Raw genomic sequence first — 21,575 nt, 5'->3', positions numbered from 1 at the left:
TCATTCTTTTACATAACAAAAATGCTAGCGATTTACAATCCTAATTATAATATTAGAATTCAATAGCTAGAGATTCATCAGAACCCGTAGAATGTATTAATGTAATATGAGGAACAAAGCAATTCATTTCCTGTCAAAAAGAGGAATATCAAATAATATGAGTGACACAATAGAAGTCCTTATACGGACAATATCAGAAATAAAGCAAAATAAATTGATAACTACGCATTTAGTTCCTTATCTATTATTATAAGTATCGTTTACAACTAGCCATCCACAATGGCATATCACTTCAATTATTCAGGGACATTGGTAATCTAATAACATTATAAGAGAGAATGACATAAATATGATAATTTTATATTGGGTTAAAGAGTACTAATAAATAGATAATATGTATAATAATGAGTATAGCATGAACGCTTTCATAATAAATGCAAATATTATAATTTTTTGTGCAATGAGAGTTTAACATAATTTTATCAAAATATTGGTGTACAAAAAGCAACACATCCTGTAATACATACATAAAAAATTTATGATTTATGAATAACGAAGGCGTTTAACAAATATAATTATTAATTAATTAAGTCTGTAAATATTACTAATGGTAGAACAGAAAAATGTATAATCCAAGGGACAACGCTATTAAGATATCACAAAAACTTATTAAAAATGATTGTACATTAGCTCAAACTGTAATCTCAAATATTAATTTGACAAATTTACAAACACACTCAGGAAGATCAAATCTAATATAATTATTTATACCTTGAGAAGAGGAATGGAATCCTCTTCTCAATCATAGTAATGGTTCTCATATTTCTCCATGAATTTACGAATCATGGTATTGAGTTCTCTTGAATGATCTATCATAAGGTAATGACCAGCCATGGGAAGGAGCTCCAAATAGGATTTCGTAATCGTCCTTTCCATTTCGCACATTTCTACAAGGGACACATACTTGTCCTTGAGTCCATAGATGAGTAGTGTTGGAATATTAATTTTTCTATGAAAAGTCACATCTCCTGAAATTAAAAACATATTGCAAAATATGTAAAAGGTGAAAGTAATAAAATATTAATAAATAGTCTTACCCTCAGGCCAGGATTGACCTGCTATGATGTGGTTGAATACATATTTAGGAATATCAAGGGATTTTGGGAACTTGAGGGACTTTTGGTATTGTTGTCGCTGTTTATTCTTTCCACACTTGAAAAGTCCATGGAGGAAGAGCCCACAGCAAAGGGAATGTGATATATAGGGAGGAGGGCTCAATGGAGTTGGACCACCTGAACCACAGAGTATAATATGAATCACATTTTGATTTCGAACACGACTCAAGGCCGTTGCGAAAGAACAGCCATATCCATGTCCCACGATAATTACCTTTCGCTTAGGAAAAACGTAGTGATCAAAAATCTTAAGTAAATCGCATAAAATTTTTCGAAAAGTATAGGCCTTGACGTTATCTGGAGTGGAACTAAATCCATGCCCAAGAAGATCGGGTGCAACGATTTCAAATCCTAAGTTGCAAAAGTATTGAATTTGATTCCTCCAAATATTGGCTGAACCTCCGATCCCATGTATGAAAAATAATAGAGGCTTATAATTTTCGGGAAGGATCTCCGTTTGAGGATAGCATTCCCCATGATCCTCTCCATGAAGATTATTACTATTCTCTGATAGGGGCGTATTATTATCCTCATTCCTTTGTTGTGCATCACGCTCATCGGCTCCATTTGATGGAATCTCCTCATCCTCAAACGCAATGTTCGCACTACCACCCAGACAACTATTTTCAAAGACAAGGTTGTCTTCTATTGAAGGATCTGATGCTGCATCGTGATGTTCACGGTTATTTCCCCCTGGAGAATCCGTACTTGACTCTCCAGGATCAGGAATAACAATTACATCTTCTATAGATTTATTAATAGATTCATTCAAGGATTTGATGGATGAAGTAGTATCAGCCGTGATTTGAAGAAGGACTTGACTATTATTGGATAGAGCTCCAATGAGCAGCTCAGACTTGGGTGTCTCTTCCGCCATTTCCACATCATCGTCATCATCATCATCAACATTGTAGATATCATCTGTCATGATGGTCTTCCTTGTTAACCGATTAGAGCTCACAGATAACATGGGCGTATTATTCACTTCAGGGATCTTTCGTGGCTCCTGAGGTTCAAACTTATTAAATATCCTATGAGATGGTTTAGCAGGAGTGAGTGCAAACAAGGGAGGAGGAATGCTTCCTCGCGAGGGAAAGGCATTTTCGAACCAGTATCCACCAGACTCATATTCTTCGTGATTCTCTTCTTCTTTTTTTATTTCATCTCTAGAGGGTGGAGATGGGGATCCAAGGAGATGAAGAACACGGATTTTACGGTCTTCTTTAAATTCAAGAATGTCTCCTAGATCAGAGAGGGAGGAAATGTTGCAAGGAGCTCCTGGGACGATCCGGTTCCTTTTCTTGAAGAGAACATCCCTCCAGAAGCAACAATCCCTTCCGGCAGAGCTCAGTTGATCCATTCCATTCCTTCATGGAGGTGGTGTTTTCACGAGGGATTAATAATTGATCCAGAGCTTGAAGTAAGGCGGAGTGAGGAGAAGTCTGCGTACTTCCAAGAAACACTCCTGCCACTATATGGACATAGTGCTAGAGTTAAGTATCAGAAACTTAACCACAAATTAATATTATTATATCAATACAATATTTGTATATAAGTAATATTAATATCAGCAATAGAAGAGCATTTCGCTTTTCTACCTTCCTCTCCTTCTTTAAGCACTAAAGGAATGATTGGAGGGCTACAGACTGCGGTGAGCTGCAAAGGACTGAGAAGTACAAAAGGAGTAGCAGGAACGATTGCAGAAGAAAAGGAAAAGAAGATTAAATGAAGAAACGATTCATCTTTAAATAATGATAGCAATAAAATGAACGCAGGACGACGGATCATGTAGCTCAACGTAGTTTTGACTGTATACTAACATACTCTCTTAATGTTATGTATTGTGAATTGTAAAGGTATGCGAGGATTGATTCTACACCTTTTAAACATTGGAAGGGCTATATAAGACGTTGTTAGTATTTAGTTGTAGTAGCACGTCGTAGGTATACGATACATGGAGAGAGATTGAAAATAACCTACTTATGTATTATAATTAATAGTATAAAGTCCATAGCTCCCTGTCACTACAAATTTTAATCATCTCAATAATTATCCGTCAACTTTTAGTCGTTATGATTGATTCAAACTTCCTTGGGCTGAGATTTTTGAAAGAGCGCGAGGAAAAGACGGGAGCAAGACTTATGGTAATTAATATCAGCTGCCTATCTTAAGATTTTGGGTGTGAAAATTAATTACTGATATAAAGAGCCCTCTAAAATTAAATAAGCTATTTTCCTTGCACTAATGCTATTTAAATATTTGAAACAATTTACACCAAGGATAGAGGAGAATTCACCACGACGGCCTATTAACAGTAATACGAAAAATATTGCTCTTATCCAAAGTGAAGGAAATAATCTTATCTCTTAATGACTTCTTATGTAGATGAGTGACTTTCACAATGAATAAAGACCAATTTACTATTAATTTCAAGGCATATTAATTATTTTATATAGTCTTTTCTTTGTTTTCTTTTGCTAAGGAAGATTGATTATTATTTTCTTGAATTTCCTTAACAATTATTGGGATTGAACGAACCTTCTTTCAACATTATTATTAAACAAAAAATGAGGTAAGAAAAGAAATCATACAGAATAAGCTAACTAACTTTTTCCAAGGTTTATTTTTGGAGGGAAGGTTTCGTGATTCAAAAAAGGTAAGAATGTGCATTTGGTCCTATAGAATCATTCGGTTTGGGTCGGTATCATTTAAAATTCAGTCTCGATTGATTCTATAGATGAATTGTTGATGGCGTCATGTGAGTTTCATAAATATGAAACTTAGCACAATAACGTCATATGAAATTAAATGTGTTGCATATATCATATTTGTACAACTCATAAATCAGGATGGGGAGAAAGTTGGTCCATAGATTGAGACCGAAAAAATCGTTCCACGATTTAAAAATTATTTAACTTATGTATACCGGTAACCTCAAGATTTTTTTACCCCTCTCAACCTCGACTGTCAAAAAGAAAATGATTTTGAAAATTTGAATTAACATAATATGTTTGGAGTCTTCTATAATTTTTATTGCTGCCAACTGTTAATTATTATTTAGAGAATAGTTATTAGCTATTATAAACATTTGTTTTGATTATAATTAATCTACTGAATAATGACTAAGTATGAAATGACCCGAATTATAGATACGAAGGCTCTTGATTTATATAAATTAATATTAAAATCATATGTAATAGAGTATTTTCATGTGACGTCAGTATTGTTGATGTCAGCCATATTGGGTCCCTAATCAATCAATTTTTATAACAATAAAAACTCTTTTAACGTTAATATTAAGGAAAATAGTAAACAATTGGATCTCTAAATTAGACCAACAAATATAAGGACAATTTAGAGATTTTCAGTACTTTTTACTTTGATTTGAATATTAGTATTTATCTTTGGCATTAAGTAGTATTCAATGCAAGTCTGAAGCCTTTTTAATATTATTATTTTTTTTAAAGGTATTTGATGAAGTTTAATCAAAATTTATTGGAAATTTGTACATTTTATGTAGTAAATATATCAACTTTGAGCCCTCAAGATGGTGTTGTTTCTATCATTCATGATGCAATTTATAACGTCAGTAAAAATGTTCTGTACCCTATTTTCATTTTGTACAGTCCGTTTCTTTAAATCATGCAAATAAAACGACAGCTCAAACGAAAACAAACATCATCTTTGTTTATTGCGAAAAGTTAATATAGATACTATAATTTATAGCAAGGACGACTACTTTTCCAAGTAGTCCTTGTTTAGATATAAAGGGTACGACAGTGAAATTTTCCGCGATCAAGACCAAAAATCTTAATAACTTTTTATTAGAAAAGTATAATGAAAAATATTATTGAAAAAAAACTTTTAGTAATCAATCTTAGCAAGAATTATTCAATATGGCCACCTCCAGCCTCTATCACAGCCTCCACACGAGGTCAGAACTTGGTGCAGGTTGCCACAATATAATCGGCGTAAATGTTGGCCCATTGCTTCTTGATGCTGCCTTTGAATACTTGCACATTTCTGTGTGATGTCTTCCCAACCTTGCTCCCTAAAACGCTCCACACACTGAAGACGATGGGATTAAGATCAGTACTAGAAGAGGGGCAGAAGGTATTGTCCCAAAAGTCAGCAAAACGCTTCATGCAGAAGCTCTGTGTCATTAAGGCCATTTGGCTAGGGTCACCGTCTTGGGTACACACATAGTTGTTCTCAAGATAGTTAGCCTTCAGCTAGAGCAAGATTTTCCACCTCAGAGAAAAAAGTTCTACAGCTGTTGAAAAAATTACATTTGTTGGAACAAATTTGAAAAATCCATTACTATTCAGAAAAAATTATATTCGTTGGAAAAAATTTGAAAAATCCATTACTATTCAGAAAAAACTAAATTTTTTGGATAATTTTTTTAAAAAGATAGTTTTTTTCAATTTCTTTTTGAAAAATTCAATTTCCGATATTAAATTTTCTAATAAAAATCATAAGTTTTTTGATTTTGGGGGTCATCATGCCCCTCCAGCCCACCTCTTGCGAACGCGCCTGTTATCTTCCATATTATTAAAGCAAAATGTGTCTTTCAACCTAATTACTCCATACAATGAAACTACAAGAAATTATTAATTAAGAACTATTCAGAGTAAATGAATGAGATTCTATAATTGGATGTTTAATTCATTATTGTGTATATAATAATATTTATTTCAATGCGAAAAAGGTTATGAGAAAACTTTAGAGGGAACTTATAAAAAAGGGGAAAGAGGCGTTAAAGAAGATTAATTAATTGATCTATAATATCTGTAGCAGCAATAATAATATTAATAAATTATAATTTACATCTCTCAGGTACAATTTATTAATGAATTCATATTTTTTTCTGTGAAGGATTTTTTGACTTATAAAAATAATAAAGTTAATTAATTACTCATTCAATAATAGTACAATTAATATAATATATATTTCTTAATTTTAAATCCTCTCGTTTCTTCTCCACCACCTTTGTCCCCACCCTGAACTTGAGTGATACCATTATATGTCAAATATGATAAAACAAGTTAAATATAATTTATATATATATATATATACATACACGAGAATACAAAATTTTAAAAAATATTAATAACTTTTATTTATTCCAAAACTTGAGTTAGTTTTTAATCTTTCTTTTTTCTTTGAAGAGTTAACTTTCTAAATATATATATATATATACGTATATTTATATTTAAGTAACTGGGTATTTATAAATAAATACTATTAAATCATTTGTAAAATTTTAATTAAAAAAAAAACGATGAAAAAAGGTCCAAACAAATAAACTGCAATTAATGGTTCCATGATGAAATGTGTCTTTTTATTATGATTATAATTATTTTTGGGAAAGAAGTTGATTCTTTGCAAGGGGCGATTCAGGGAACCGCTCCTGATATCTTTCTTCTCGCAGATATTTAACGGTAACAAGGTTACCTCTGTACCACTGGCCATGAAGACATCGGAAAACAGCTCCGGCCCCTTCCGTGTTAGAAGTTTTAATGTAGACGCAACCCTCTGGGCTTTGTTTGTCTACAGCTATATGAATAATGTTCGCAGATCCTGAACATCGACGTAGAATCTCCTCTTTTACTTTCCAGACCCATTGTGTGGGTGAACTTTGCATGATGGTTCGGTCAAACATATGTCTCACTTTGAGGCAAGATGTGGGAGCAACTTGAGGGGCAGCTACATTTTTGTTCAATGAGCTAAAAGCTGAGCCTTGCCATTGAGGACTGGAAGTTAGATGAGCTGACGAAGATGGCATCGATGGAGGAGAATGCTGGGGTGGCGGCGGTGTAGTAGTGGCAGCTACTCCGGGTACATAAGGATTTGGACCATGTTGGTTCAATGAGGAATTTCCCCATCGAATATCAGGGATCCATTGCCATACTTTGACTTCTTCCCCATATATTTTTTGAGCATCCTCACGTACTCGAGATTCGGACTTACGTATGTAATTGACTACTTTATCCCAGAGTTTTTTCTTTTTGTCTCTGTCTTGTGGAGAAATGAGTTGATCCCGAATATGATTGATAGCAATACAGGGAGATGAGGTTGAGCCACGTCCTTCTCGAAGAACTAGAGTGTTTTGAGTAGCAAGAATAGAAAGAACATGCTCCACGAGTTCAAAAACATCTTGATGTTCACGGAGTTTTCTATCTTGAGACCAGAGTCTCCAACGATACAGTCCATAACAAATACTTAAAACAATGATTCCCTTCAGAATCCAACTCAGAACAGAACATAAGAAAGAGTATGTCAACCCAATTTTGAGAGACAACCAACAACTCCAATTAATTGGAGGATTGTACAAACTGATTTCATCTTTATTTGAGCTGACTAACACTCCCCATTGTGGATTTTGAGCCAATAAATGAATGAACCTAGAAAAACAACCATCGTCCAAAGCTTTGTTCTCGGGAATTGACTTTAAATCCGTGTACAGCTCTTGAATAGAGTATGAAAAGGTGGCATTCCCTTGGAAGGAAACTTGGTCCTCATGTGATGATAATGGCGGAGAAGAGACATCCTCATCTCCACCACACATAATTTCCACTCCCTTCTTCTCCAATATATCAACCACATCCCTATGCATATGAGTGAACTTCTCAGCATCTTCTACATTAACGCAGTTCTCCGGGAAGGAGGGTCTCTCACAAATAACAATACGATTCTGTATGTTGGGGTTTGGACGGAGATTAGAATACTTAAATGCGATTCCTGAGAAGAATATTCCTGCTAGAACGACTATAATTTTGGATATTGTATGAGAATTACAAAAAGAAGAGCGCTTGGTTTTAAACTCTTTTTGTAAATGGGATACGGGTGGAGCTGCTTGGGTTAAGACGCTATTTGTACCACCATTTGAAAATAACATGGGCCGCATATTTGTGAGTAGGGAATTTGATCCAGAGTTCTGGGGTAATGATGACAGAGCCTCGCCTACAAATGTGATGAGAAAAAGGAGATTAAATTTTCGTGTTCATAATGGATTAAGAGTTAGAAGTTAGGGAATGATCAACTTATCAATGACGTTTCTGAGTTCTTGTTTTTGTCTTCATAGAATATAAAAATATAACAAATAATAATTGAAGTACATACTGCCCTCTCATATAAAACAACTGCCCTATGTGGACAGTATCTTGCTTTATGTAAATAGTTGGTTATAAGTTTGAAACTTGCTAACCATCTATAAATTTGTATGGAATATTAGTTTTTTATGGGTCTTCTGAAACAAAATTAATACAATGTATCACATCTTTGGTAAGTGAGGAATTTGCGTTGCATAGGTCATTTACCAATTATATTTGACTCCATCAACGCTACTTAGGGCATTTATAAGCATTTTTAAGTACGTGTTGTGTCATTCCTTATTTATTTGGTCCAGCCCAATCTTAGGACCAGTCCTTTGGAACTGATTTAAAAAAGAAGAAATATAGTTGAGTGACGTCGTCAAGGACGGAACTTTATTAGTTTTAAGACTGATATGCAAGACTGAACTGGACCATACCGAGACGGACCAGGCCGGACTGCAGTCCTCAAGATCGACACAACTCTGTCTTTCGAAATGTTAGTGTATGGATAATTGACTTATATTCCACATAGCTTTTCCTTTCATTGGTCAGATGGAGTCGCACTGATCAAGTACATTTATGTAAACATTATAGTATTACAATACCGTCATTTGGCCTAGGAATGGTATTTGAAGTTATTATAGATTGAGTATTTTTCCTTCTCTAGAAACAACCAAGTATTGAATCTATGCACTCAAGAGAATAAATAAAAGTACATAATTATTTTGAGCCTATTTTTTGATGCAACTTAAAAACAAGGAGTGTCTTTGAGTTTGGGTCACTTATGAGAGGGCAGCATAGATGTAGTAAAATAATTGTAAAGGTATAAGTTGATCAAGTGTGATATAATACCTAACGAACCGAAGGACTCTTTATTCGATGCAATTTGTTTCCTCAGAGTGGGCGAGGAGAGAGAAGAGAACTCTGGTTTGAGGCGAGGAGATGATGAGTCCGTGTCCACCAAGTAGGAAGCAGTGGATCGTACGGAATTGAGAGGAGTGGAGCTCGCAAATCGATCTCGCATCATGGGAGTTCCTTTAAGGTATGAGGATGAAGAGGATCTGTTTCCACTAGGGTTCATGGGAGAATTCTCTTCTTCCTCCTCCTCTTCTTCCTCCTCTTCTTCTTCTTCTTCTTCCTCCTCGTCTTCTTCTTCTTCCTCCTCATCTTGAGCATGTTTCCCGTAGAGACCTACGGAGTGTTGATCCTCTTCAGAGTCGTCGTCGTCGTCATCTTCTTCCGTTTCCGAGTGTGAGAGAAGGGATTTCCTCTTGGAGTGGTATCCGTTGGCGAGTGTTTTGTATGATTTGGAGACGGGCCCCGCGACGGGAGGGATGGAGCCCCCATTCGTGTGGATGACTCGCCTCCGAAGCGTGGAGCTCTTCTTCTTAAAGGGCTGTGGCTCATTGCGGGAAAGAGATCCCCCGCCTCCTCCTTCTTCATCCTCTGCGGAGCTGTAGTCGAAGAGCGGCTTCCTCAGGAGGCTTCCCCTGCCCCCCAAGGACTCCTCCGCCCCTTCGCAGCTCTCTTCATTCTCCAATTGTTGGAGCTTCTTGAGTAAAACATGGCGCGTCGTGTCAGTGATAGGAGGAACGGGGTAATTCTGCTCCTTCAATCGACGACGTAGTTCTTCATCACCTATTACCATCCTTTATAGACACACATCACATCCGACGTCCTCGATCCCCTTTGAGTCCGCTTCTTGATCTCGCTCAGACTTGAGTTACTTTAATATTAATATTTATTATTATTTTTACCTAGCAGCCAAGGAAAAGAAAAGAATAATGAAAAGGAGGAATATCTAGCTACTAGCCATGTAAACAGTAACTACACAACAAACTAAAATCAATATGGATCTTTTGATGGCGTCTGCTTATTTTGACTGGAGTACAAGGAAATTTTCTCAAATATAGCATTTTCATGTAATAACAACTTTGTTCATGTTAAGCAATTGGAGGCCTAAGCAACCAAGATTTATAACAATAAAAACCATTTTCTCCCTTAATATCATGGAAAATACTCATCTAATTGATGTTCAATTAAATAAGACCAACAAATTAAAAGACTTACACTGTTTACGTAAAAATTAACTATTAGAATGGGAAAAAATAAGATCTTTTCCTCTAACTTATCAACCTTTTTTCCTCTCTAATCGTTTTTTTAAATGGTAATTTCATAGGGATTTCAGCTCTGCAAATAACACTCGGTCACCGATCAATGATTTGTGGAAACAGACTAGTGATCGGTCATATACTTTATACCTTGATCTGCATGACCAATCAAATGTATACATTTTTCATAATACACATTTTAGTGATCACTAAGATTGGGGGGGTAGAAAATAATTAATTGCAGCTCGGGTATTTTCAATCAAGGGCATCTACAGGGAGTGAGCTTGAGGCGCAGTAGCCCCCTTCTTGAGGAATTTTTGTCTCTATCAGACAAAATATTCGCTTAGTGGGAAGGTACATTTTTAAAGGATTTATTCTCTACGCAAAAAGGTCCTTTAGGAAAATTCAGGACCGGCTCAAAAAAATTTAACTTGATTATTTTTCAAAAAAAATAAAATCCTCCGGAATAAAAAAGTACTTTGATTTAATTCAAACATCACTGGCATCCAGTTTTATTTCATGAAGGTGTAAAAAAATGTATTATCCTTAAAGCCATTTGATGGTATTTAAGGGAAGTTTATTGGAAATTTGTTCGGTTAAAGTAGTACAATATCAACTTTGAACCCTCAAAATGGTGTATCCTTCAACTACAATATCAGTGAAAATGCTCTACGTATATAGTAAATGTTGTAAATTGAATCTTTCAACGACTCATTTCTTAGTTACCTATTTCAAAATTATATATATAGGTTGGTTTTAGGGGCTTTAGCCTCCCCTTCACCAAAATTTTTGCTTTTTACTAGAAAATTTAATATTTGAATATTTATTCCCGCAAAAAAATTTAACTTTTTGCAAACAGCTGTGGATTTTTGTAAATATTTAACCAAAAAATTAAATTTTTTGTAAAGAGCAATGGATTTTTCATATTTCTTGATAATTACTGTGGACATACTGTTACATTTTTTCATAACTTAGAAAAGTAATAAATAGTTATTTACCAGTATTAAATAATAATCACAAATTAGACATTATTTTCCCGATGCCGATTGATTAATGATTGATAATTTTTGAAAGCATGTTAGTTAGATATGAAATTAATTTGTTCATTCTAATAGTCAATAATTTACAGAATTAGTTTTGTTTTATAATAAAAATTAGATTAAATTAAAAATATAGGCATATAATACATATTCCATTTCATTCAAAAGATAATTGTTTAACCCATTATCCAAAAAGAAATTTAAGTAAATTTTGAAATGAGTAGGATCTGTTTTGTTAAAGTTTATTTACCTTGTTAATATGAGAAAATGATTTTACACTCACGTCAAGCACAAAAAAGAGCGCGTTTTCTGCTCTAGCTGTATAATTTGTCAGAGCCCAGAGGAGACCGACCGATTATAACTTATAATAAGTTATAACATATTAATTCTATATATATGACTAGCTAGCGAGCGCGCGATAATCTACTAGGAGTTCACTTACTTTTCTTCTTTACTATAATGGCTCGCTAGTTACATCTCCCCCTAGCTAGGCTAGCTTACAACCAAGAAATTGATCGAGGTAGCTCCTGTGCTCCCGTCTAGAATATTGAATACACAAACATCGTAATTTAAATAATATATTAAAGATATACCTATATCATTCATTTATAATGTAAAAGAAAAGAAATAATGAGGAACTGCAGAATTTCATTGAAGAAGAACACTCTTCTAGCTATTTTTTTTTGTATAGTGTAAGAGTGGTAGTTGCTCTAATAGTTAAACTTACATGGATTACGAATATAAAAGAATAAATTGATTACTCATTCCTTACGTAGAAATGAGGGATACCTATTATTTATGTTATTACTTATTAGTAATATGATTTATGAACTGTCAGTCACCCTGATATGATTCATCCTTCCTACCCCCCCACTTTGACCTCCTATATATAAATATAGAGCATTTATTTAGGATGTGAATAGCTTTTCCATTCTGAAACAGAGTAGCGAGTGAGCCCTCCTCATCTACTCAGAGGACCTACTTAATAAAAAATAAGTAATTAGCATCAATATTTGAATAGAATAGAGGCACGCCATACTGAAATTAGTAGGGGAGAGATCAGAAGGAAAACGAAAGACCGAGGTATTTATACGTGCGGAGAACTTGTTAACATATTATTGTAGGAGTGAATGCAAGGCAATAATAATAATTTGGGATGGGAAAATTGTCTAAATCCTCATGAGTGTAAATAAAAAAGGAAGAATCTTCTGGCCATGGCATTACCTCGATAACACAAAAATCCTCTTTTGTTGTCAGCTGTGAATTCCCTCCTCTAGCTTGATACGTCATAGTTTATTCTTTTTGAATATCAAATCAAAGTAATAAGTTATTCTATATTTATGCACCGTTTTCAAAAGAACAGGAATACAATTTCTGGCTGATCCGCTATCCTTTATATATATGGGCCATTTTATTATTTTATGTGATGATTTCTTGGCTATGATATCGTAATACAAATTAATAGCTACTCTTTCGATAGATTATTATATATTTTATTCTATTAGATAAAATACAATGTAGATATAAATATTACAAAATATAATGGTGAAGAAATGTTATATATGACGGCGATAGTCTGGGAGTATATAGAAATTGGTATGATTGACTTATTTAACTAACTACCAAATGATTTTGGTCCTTTTTTCTGATCCTTTCGGATGAAAGGTTGCGTGATACACTAAATATAGGGTGCTTGGTTTTTGGAATTTAAAAAAATCCAAAAATTACAATTTTTTGCAAAAATATTTGAAAAATCCAGAGATGTTCAGAAAAATTGATATTTTATGGAAAAAAATTTCTACAATTAAATACCATCTTATACTTTTATTTTTTAATTGGATGCTCACAAGGATCTCAACAATTTTCACATCCATAGAAGAAAAAAAAAGGTTACAACAAAGTGCAGAGGTTGCAGGCATTTACCTATCAGTCATCAGAAAAAAAATAAACTAAGCATATTTCCCTGACTCATCCTTATATAATCATAACATAATTAATAATTTTATTATATTCGTATGATTTTTAGATTTTGAATCCGTTATATCATGAATCATAATCATTTCTCACTGTAGAAATGTATAAAATATGTCTTAAAAAGCGGGAGCAGTTTTTTATAGTCGGCAATCTGTACAGGCTTTTTTTTTTTTTCAAAGCCGTTATTATTATAATTTAATTCTTGAAGACAGAACTTCCAAGTATAAAGTCATCATTGGTGCACGAAAGAGGAAGAGTAACACTGTGCGTTTGGTCGGGAGTTATTAGTGTAAGTCCTTGTTGGATTAGGAGATGAGTGTAGAATCGAAATCCTAGTAATTCCTGCCTATTTCCTTGTTACTAGACAGGGAGTGGGATTTGTGTTTGTTTCATTCCTCTCGTGGCTCCTCGCAACTAATAGAATAAAACTTAATGACAGCTAAGCTGCTCTCCTTGCAAACATTCTTGAAATTATCAGGATGACCCTGTTGATTTTGTGTTTCTTTTATTTATACGCACCGGCAGCACATATTCAATGGATGAAAGGCTGAAAGGGTATGTAATTGAAAGAAAGTGTTGAGCTGCTGCTGCTGAAATAAGCTAGAGAAAGAAAGACAGACGTAGATATGTAGAGAGGGAAGGATAAAGAGAGAGAGAGAGAGGAGGAAGTGTTTTAAAAGAAGACTTGAAACCCAAAAGGAGAAACCATCCAAAACAATCCGCTACTCCATCGTCTCACTGCGAGACTCCCTACGATTGCCCCTTCCCCCATTCATTCCATACACAGTTCTTTCTTTCCAAGAGAGAGAGAGAGAGACAATTACAAGACTAAGTTGAAGGCTCGTAGATTGAAAGAGTATGGAGGAATCCGAGTTGGAGTCAGCGAGTTTCCTGGAGAAGTTTGGATGTATGCAGACATTGGATCAGGAAGACCTTATAACGGAGATGCTGCGCCTCATCGGACCTGACAAACTGAATGGAGATCAGGCTCGATTCTACCTCGAGATGAATATGTGGAACGTTCAAGCCGCAGTGTGCTCTTACTTCGACCTTGAGAGCGGTCTGCGGCTCCCTTCCATGGCATTCCTTCAGGACATCACCATCGGCGAAGGCGAGAGTGTCCCTCCCGCAACACCCTTTGTCAAAACCTGGAAAGTCACCAATGATGGACCAGAGCCGTGGCCAGTGGGATGTAGTCTACGATTCACTTCAGGAACACGATTCTCCGAGATACTCTCCCTGCCCGTAGAGCCTCTCCAACCCTTCGAAACCGTCCATTTATCCATTCGCATGCTCTCTCCAGAATTACCTGGGATATACGAGTCCAAGTGGAGAATGTCCACGCCACATGGACTCTACTTCGGAGATCCCATCTTTGTCATCATCTCCGTTGAAATCGGTGGTACTCTTGCTCTTACGCAGCAGTTGAACAACTTTTCAGAATTAGGACAATCACCTCATGATCGCTCCAATTCAGCATCGAATAATCCCTTTGCTCACGCTCAAATTAATTGAGGATGAAGGCATTAAATAATATTACAAGTCATCATCGCTTCTTTATATATATTATGTTATATTATTGAGACTCCGAAACAGTATATCTCCTTCTTCGTCTTGTTTAGTTTTATAATAATCTTCTTCTTCACCCTCGTTGTTGTTTCGTCATAATTAATGCATATTAATTATCTAAGTATATTTAAATATATTTATATAAACTGACAATTACACGATTATTCAAATTGTTAAATATTGAGTAAATTGTGTAACGGAATTTTGTAAATTTGAAGAAAGAAAAAAAAAAAAACTCGGAAATATTTGATGTATAAAAAAATTGTATTTTTTGTTAAAGTTGCATATTTTTTTTTATGAAGAACTCCCTCCCCCAGAAATTAATTATTATTACACATAATCTATACATAAAGATTTAAACATATACATTATATATTTACTATCCTTTGCTGTTCAGTTAAAAAGTTAATATATTCCACTGTTCCTGAATATGAGGTACCTTCTTAATATAATTATATAGTATAATATTACTATGGAATAACTATAATTGTCCATCAAGGGGTTTTGAAAATATTAATATGAATTCGTCTTTCTCCGTATTTTTCTTATGATGCTATTCATTTTAATAAATATAATTCAATAATTTAAAAAGTGATACACAATTGTTAAAATAAAAATAATTTATATGATTAATATTGAATACATAAAATATTATTTACTAATAATTGATAATATTATTATAATTCGCCCAAAATATACATGAAATAAATAAAAAGGTAAAACTCCTGAGATCCATTTTTATTTATCTTTTTTTTTATCTTCGTCCTCCAGGGATTGCTCCCGGAATGCCCGTCCAATGTACAAGAATATGATCATATTAACAATTAAAACCCCAAATAAAACGGAGCCAATAATGATCCAGGGTCCCTCTAATTGAAGATAACTGGCTATAAACCGTTGAAATACAAAAAATCCCACGAAGGGACATGTAAACATGAGGAAACTATAGAAAACCAGCCATACGAGAGCCGCTGTTGATGACTCAGAATATCCTTGATGAGAGTCCAATTTATAAAAACTTCGATTTGTTTTTGGAGGAGGAGATGCCATCCTTATTTGCTTTGCTATAAAAAGACACAAAAATAAAAGAATGATCCAGGCTGAAGAATCAACATGATAATTAATTATTGATATATTTGTATATAAGGATTTTTTTTTGTAAATACATATAGAAAAACCAACACATGACAATTAATCCGAATCCACTTCCACCTCAAAGGTTCCAGAGGCCATTTGATTTAAAGTGTTCAAGTCTAAGGCCTCTTCATTTATTTTAGAGGCATCGAATAAGGAAGGGGTATCTTTTTTAGATGTGGTAGGATTGTTTGAATGCCGTATCCGAGCGTTGATTTCCATGGATTCTACTTCGAGTTGTGTTATTTGTTTCTGTGTAAGTCGAATCATTTCTTTTAGAGCATATTCCTCTGATAAAAGGCTCTTCTTTTCCTGTTGCTTCTTTTGAAGCTCTCGTTTCTCATTATTCTCTTCAGACATTGTATCGTGAGTGTCGTATCACGCTTTAATGGTTATGCCAGTTCTCCCGAGTAGCTTCCCTTAAAAGTTAAAGCAAATGAAATCAGGATTATGTACTTACTCTGACTGATTCAATTGTTAATATAGGCTTTCGAACAGGAACTAGTTAGAAACAGATAGAGTTTGACTCATTTGTCTTTGAATTATGATTATCAATTAATGATCTTTTTACATTATTTGAAGTATAGTTAATACTTAATAATAGTTATTATTTATTAATATACTCTGTTTTGATATCTAATAAATAAAAGCTGAAGATGATTTCCCAGCTTTCGCTAGAGGGCAGGAGGATAGGACTGATTTGGGTCGCATATTTAATTAATATCTTACAACTAGAGACGCAAAAATGAACCGTAGTTTTATAAAACACTTCATACTAATTTAATTTATTTGTATTAATAACTTCTTTAGTTCTACTTAATCTTAGTCTTAATTATATTTAATTTAGGAACTTAATTCAATGTATAAAATCAGATATCAAGAAAATGTTATCTTCCAAATAAGATACTATTTTACTATCATTTCTTTAATTATCTGATACTTTTTACGAATTGCAATTAGGATAACGTAATGAAGTCATTAATTTTTATAATAATGACATCCCATTTATAATAATTATTAAGTAAAAATGTCAAAATAAGATTAACAAATAAAAGGATTAAAACACTACTGTTATCAAAAATATATCCATCTATTACCTAGTTTTATTATACGAGTATATCAGACCCTAAAATGTATTTAAAATATATTATATTGTTATATAATCTTATTTCTATAATGTATACATTAATTAACTACTACAATGCTAAGAATAAGATACTTTCCTGTATTTTTCCTACTTTTCTCGTCTCTAATTGATCAAAAAATAATAATAATTGTATAAATTTTGTCATTTTTAGGGATTTTACATTAATTTAATTTAATTTTTTTACTGTTTTTCATTGATATTAAGTAGTATACAATGCAGCAGGACTAAAGTCATTTTTTATTCTTAAAACCATTTGATAAAGTTTAATTAAAATTTATTAGAAATTTTTCCATTTATTTAGTAAAAATGTCAACTTTGAAAAATATGAATCAAAATGATACTCTAAAAAATTGATTTTTTAAGAAGGTTATGATCTAATGCTCAATGCTAAGTCTGTTGAAAATTTTAATGGTCGTTTTCGTGTTCTACAGCTTAAATAATAATAATAATTGTAGGATTCAGATTGGTTCAGACTTTGGGCATAAATCTTGTTACCTAGTATAGTTATTAATTAATAAACTAGGACCTATTTCCAAAAGATGATGAAAAAATATTAGGTACTTCATTTAGATTATTTCCCAATTAGTATACTATAAACTATTATTAAGGAGACCTGAAGCTAGGCAGTCTTGACTCTTGAACAAAAATACGAATAGGATAAAGGGCCTTTATTTTTATCAGAAAATTTAATATTGATTTTCGAACTAAGAATTTTATTCCAAGTTAAACATTGGTAGTTGGGTGCACTAGTGTGACTCGCGAATAATATATTCTTATTATTAATATCTTGGATAAATTGACGTAATTTTCATAACTATGATAATTATTATAAGGTAACCGACTATTAAACAAAGACAGACTATGAAAAAAATATTTATATACAAAATTCTTTTACCTAAGTTTCATCAATCGTATTTTTAATTTGGTGATTATCTTAATGATGAAAAATGACTCTAAACGATATTAGTTCAGAACAACTATAATATCAATTGACCCAAGAGCCAGAGGAGTAAGAAAAAACAGAGATCTGTTTGTATTTTGCGCTGAATTATAAATTTAATAATTGGTTGAAATTCATTGATGCAAAATTATTGTTCCTGAGTGTTATGTCTCCGGCCCTATTTTGAAAATTATAACGAATAAGCAAGCAAGGAGCACTGCATAGGTTGTTACCGGCTTTTTGACTTGCCTATTTCTATCTATCAGATTTGCTAATAAGTAAATCTTTTGCACATATATAATATTGATTTAATATTGCATAGTTATAGTAAATGATAATTTTAAATGATCTATTTAAAACTTACATCTTAATTACGATTTTCCACAAATTCGTTGATTCTATTTTATATTAATAAATATACACACCTAAAATTTAAAATAAATGAACTTATTAAACTTATTCAATTCCATCATTTAAAATCAGCTTTTCCATGTTATATATATGGCCGTCAACACTAAAGTTAGCTAGAATGATTTTTTTTTCAAAGTTCAGTGTGGATTAAAACAGTATTCTTTGACGAATTACCATCAATTTTTATCAACAAAAGGATTATTATTTAACGCTTTGGATGTGCTACAAATAATACTTAGAGTAACTTATGTTGATCATTACAATATAAGGATAATAAATTGATAGATTTTATTTGAAAGGGGCCATATAGGAAGCAATATAAGTCTCTTAAATTAAATAAAAGTTCCCAGCTATATATAAAATTCTTAGGTATCAAAAACTTATTCCATTAATTTGAATACAAGCCTATAATAGACTCAAATTTGTCTATGAAATATTTGGGTTTATGTTATGAAAAAGTTTAATTTGTATAAGCAAATTCTACAAGTTGTAATTTCTTCGTTTTAAAATGCATTATTTAATTACAACTATTAATGGATGCTATCCATTTAGATCTATTAAAACTACTTGCTAACTATATGTGCTTTTGAACTTTACAATGTGCTACATAATACTTATCAACGAGTAGTTTTCCCTGAAAAATCTCAAAAATGACAGAATTAATTAATCAACCATCTAAAGAATATAAAATTATTGCATTTGATTATCCTCATCTCAGTAACACTAGACCCTTCATCTCATTTCTTGATTGAAACTAGTACAATATGCTTATACAAGTTACAAATTGTAGAAAACATATTATATTATTAAGTAGAAAAATGACTTCGGATATTATTCTGTCCTTAATTTTTGTTCAAGATTACTTTTATGTTCACAGACGACCTATAAATTTATGAAAATAAAAAAATTTAGCCAAAAATTAAACAAGTAAATCTTGCTTTTCAGCTGGTAGTGCTGAAGGAAATCACGTTTCTTCATGTCAGCTGCAACATTGACTCATTCTTTTCCGGTAAGACTTATCCGCGGTAGGACGTGTGTTTCAATTACTTAACCAAATAAGTATAATTACCTCAACATAATGGTGTCCGAGAAGAAATCCAAGAAGGCGCAGGAGTCCATCAACTCCCGATTGGCTTTGGTGATGAAGTCCGGAACCTACTTTTTGGGCTACAAGCAGACCATTAAAACCCTCCGTCAAGGAAAGGCTAAATTGGTCATCATTGCCAATAACACCCCTCCTCTTAGGTAAATTATCTTTGTCAAGGGTTTTATTAAGACTGTGAAGTGGTTTAAGGGATTATTTAAACCATGGAGTTGGAGTCTTTTTGTTCTTAAGAAAAAAGTTAAAGGCAAAATCTCCTCCTTCCTCGCTTATAACGCTCAGTAAGTGACAGACTCTAAATGGGGACAAATCCAATTATATCCAAATAATCCGCCATTTTGCATTAACAAAATTTAATTGTAATAAATGCATCTCTTTCTTTCCTGTCTATAGGAAGTCTCAGATCGAGTACATCGCCATGTTGGCCAAGACTGGTGTTCATCACTACTCTGGTAACAATATCGAATTGGGTACTGCTTGTGGAAAGTACTTTAGAGTATGTACTCTCTCCATCACCGACCCTGGAGATTCTGACATCATCAAATCTATCCCCCAAGACGATTAATTTTTTTGTTATCTCGCGCGTTTAAATAATATAAAAATTAAAAAACTATTTCGTCAATTTTGCATTTGTTATTTCTCTTATTGCTGGGGTAGCGATAATAAAGGGGAAGAAATGTATATAAAGAAGTAGCCTATTTATGTTGTTATATGAATTTTTAACTTAGCTAGATCTCGGGAATTGGAAATTCTAATTTGTCCATATGTCAATTACTTTTTTCCCATTAATGTATACTATTTTTTTGAGCCATAAAAACTGCTCTAATTTTGGATTCTAAAAAAAAATGATGACTGTGGCTCTATCTTGTTAACTTTCTTCAAAATTCACTTTTTTTCAGTTTTTCACTTAGGTCATAAACCGCATCATTATTCAAAGCTCATACTTAATATATTTACATCATTTATCCCCGCATGAAATTATCGTTAATTTCAAAATGACCCTGGGTTCACCTTAAGTCATTGTTTTAGAATCAAAATCTTGCATTTGTTTGGTCACACGAAAGTCGATAAGACCAGACGATCGAAGATTAGCTGTGGGGGATAAAAGGGAAGTATCCACTTATATTTTTGTGGAAAACTATCTTCTGGGAAATACTTTTTAAAATAGTCCACTAGAGATTTTTAAAAAATTTCTAGAATTATCATTGTTTAGATGCCAATTTAAATTATATTCTTTTTTAGAAACCACTTTTGTAACTTGTAGTGAACCATGTCAGTCCAGTTGTCCCCAAATTTGCTTAACATATAAATATAAATAATTTTCCGATATTTTTGTGGTATATATCGGTGATTATTATAACATTGTGTAAGCGTTGTGCAGAATAAAATTCATTTTAAGTATTATTTTAACGAGCTAAATAAGTATAAAATTTTGTTATGTCTGCAAATGGTGGAACTTAGAGGGATTTTTCTCCAAAGTAATGTTCAATAAGCAATGATTGTGAATTAAGAACATTTTCTACTAATACTGATGAAATTAACAAGAAATATGACCCTTAGCGTGGAAGAAAAATGGAATTAAAATATTACAAGCAGAAATAAGCATGTACTAGAGAAAGAAATTGAAGAAAATATCGATTGTATGTGGCCAAGAAAGTGTTCTGAAAAATTCACTAAAGATTCCATTACTCTGCCTTATAAAAAAATCGAGTTTTATGAGCAAAAATTAAAAAAAGGAGTAGCCTACTTTTCAGATAATCGAGAAGGCCTTCAATGAGTTTCTTGGCACAAAAGGCATGCTGCGGAGGCTCGGTTTTTTCGAATTTTTTCTAGTCCAAAACTGAAATCCTTCATGGGGGGGGGACTACCGCTCAA

General features: G+C 33.1%; 4 protein-coding genes and 1 long non-coding RNA gene across 10 annotated transcripts; 2 read left to right on the top strand and 3 right to left on the bottom strand.

The window, feature by feature from the left end:
- Window positions 1-214: 214 nt before the first annotated feature.
- LOC121124048 (uncharacterized) lies at window positions 215-3,032 on the bottom strand. The gene is made up of 2 exons (XM_040719156.2): window positions 1,098-3,032; window positions 215-1,028 (listed from the first exon to the last, which is right to left on the bottom strand). Exons 1-2 carry the CDS (start codon window positions 2,533-2,535, stop codon window positions 799-801), a joined length of 1,668 nt encoding a protein of 555 aa, XP_040575090.1. The 5' UTR covers window positions 2,536-3,032; the 3' UTR covers window positions 215-798.
- Window positions 3,033-5,809: 2,777 nt separating this feature from the next.
- On the bottom strand, window positions 5,810-11,848 carry MAN1 (LEM domain-containing inner nuclear membrane protein MAN1). Of its 6 annotated transcripts, none has more exons than XM_071891247.1 (3): window positions 11,707-11,848; window positions 9,125-10,029; window positions 5,810-8,141 (listed from the first exon to the last, which is right to left on the bottom strand). In XM_071891247.1, exons 2-3 carry the CDS (start codon window positions 9,918-9,920, stop codon window positions 6,535-6,537), a joined length of 2,403 nt encoding a protein of 800 aa, XP_071747348.1. In that variant the 5' UTR covers window positions 9,921-10,029; window positions 11,707-11,848; the 3' UTR covers window positions 5,810-6,534. The 6 variants fall into 6 exon arrangements, with proteins under 6 accessions (XP_071747348.1, XP_040574957.1, XP_071747349.1 ...); XM_040719023.2 differs by having other exon boundaries at window positions 9,125-9,998; window positions 11,707-11,845; XM_071891248.1 differs by having other exon boundaries at window positions 9,134-10,029; window positions 11,707-11,795.
- A 1,738-nt stretch (window positions 11,849-13,586) lies between these two features.
- Window positions 13,587-15,691, top strand: LOC121123918 (protein ILRUN). Its single transcript, XM_040718979.2, has one exon. The coding sequence runs from the start codon at window positions 14,256-14,258 to the stop codon at window positions 14,910-14,912; it is 657 nt and encodes a 218-aa protein (XP_040574913.1). The 5' UTR covers window positions 13,587-14,255; the 3' UTR covers window positions 14,913-15,691.
- A 376-nt stretch (window positions 15,692-16,067) lies between these two features.
- On the bottom strand, window positions 16,068-21,552 carry LOC139906357 (uncharacterized). The gene is made up of 2 exons (XR_011781837.1): window positions 21,448-21,552; window positions 16,068-16,519 (listed from the first exon to the last, which is right to left on the bottom strand). It is a non-coding gene; the product is annotated as an uncharacterized lncRNA (long non-coding RNA).
- Window positions 19,589-20,313, top strand: RpL30 (ribosomal protein L30). Its single transcript, XM_040718980.1, has 2 exons — window positions 19,589-19,843; window positions 20,094-20,313. Exons 1-2 carry the CDS (start codon window positions 19,677-19,679, stop codon window positions 20,263-20,265), a joined length of 339 nt encoding a protein of 112 aa, XP_040574914.1. The 5' UTR covers window positions 19,589-19,676; the 3' UTR covers window positions 20,266-20,313.
- Window positions 21,553-21,575: the final 23 nt, after the last annotated feature.

Source organism: Lepeophtheirus salmonis, chromosome 9 (genome assembly GCF_016086655.4).
Source record: "Lepeophtheirus salmonis chromosome 9, UVic_Lsal_1.4, whole genome shotgun sequence".
Lineage (NCBI taxonomy): Eukaryota > Metazoa > Arthropoda > Copepoda > Siphonostomatoida > Caligidae > Lepeophtheirus > Lepeophtheirus salmonis.
This window is presented reverse-complemented; position numbering and strand designations above follow the sequence as displayed.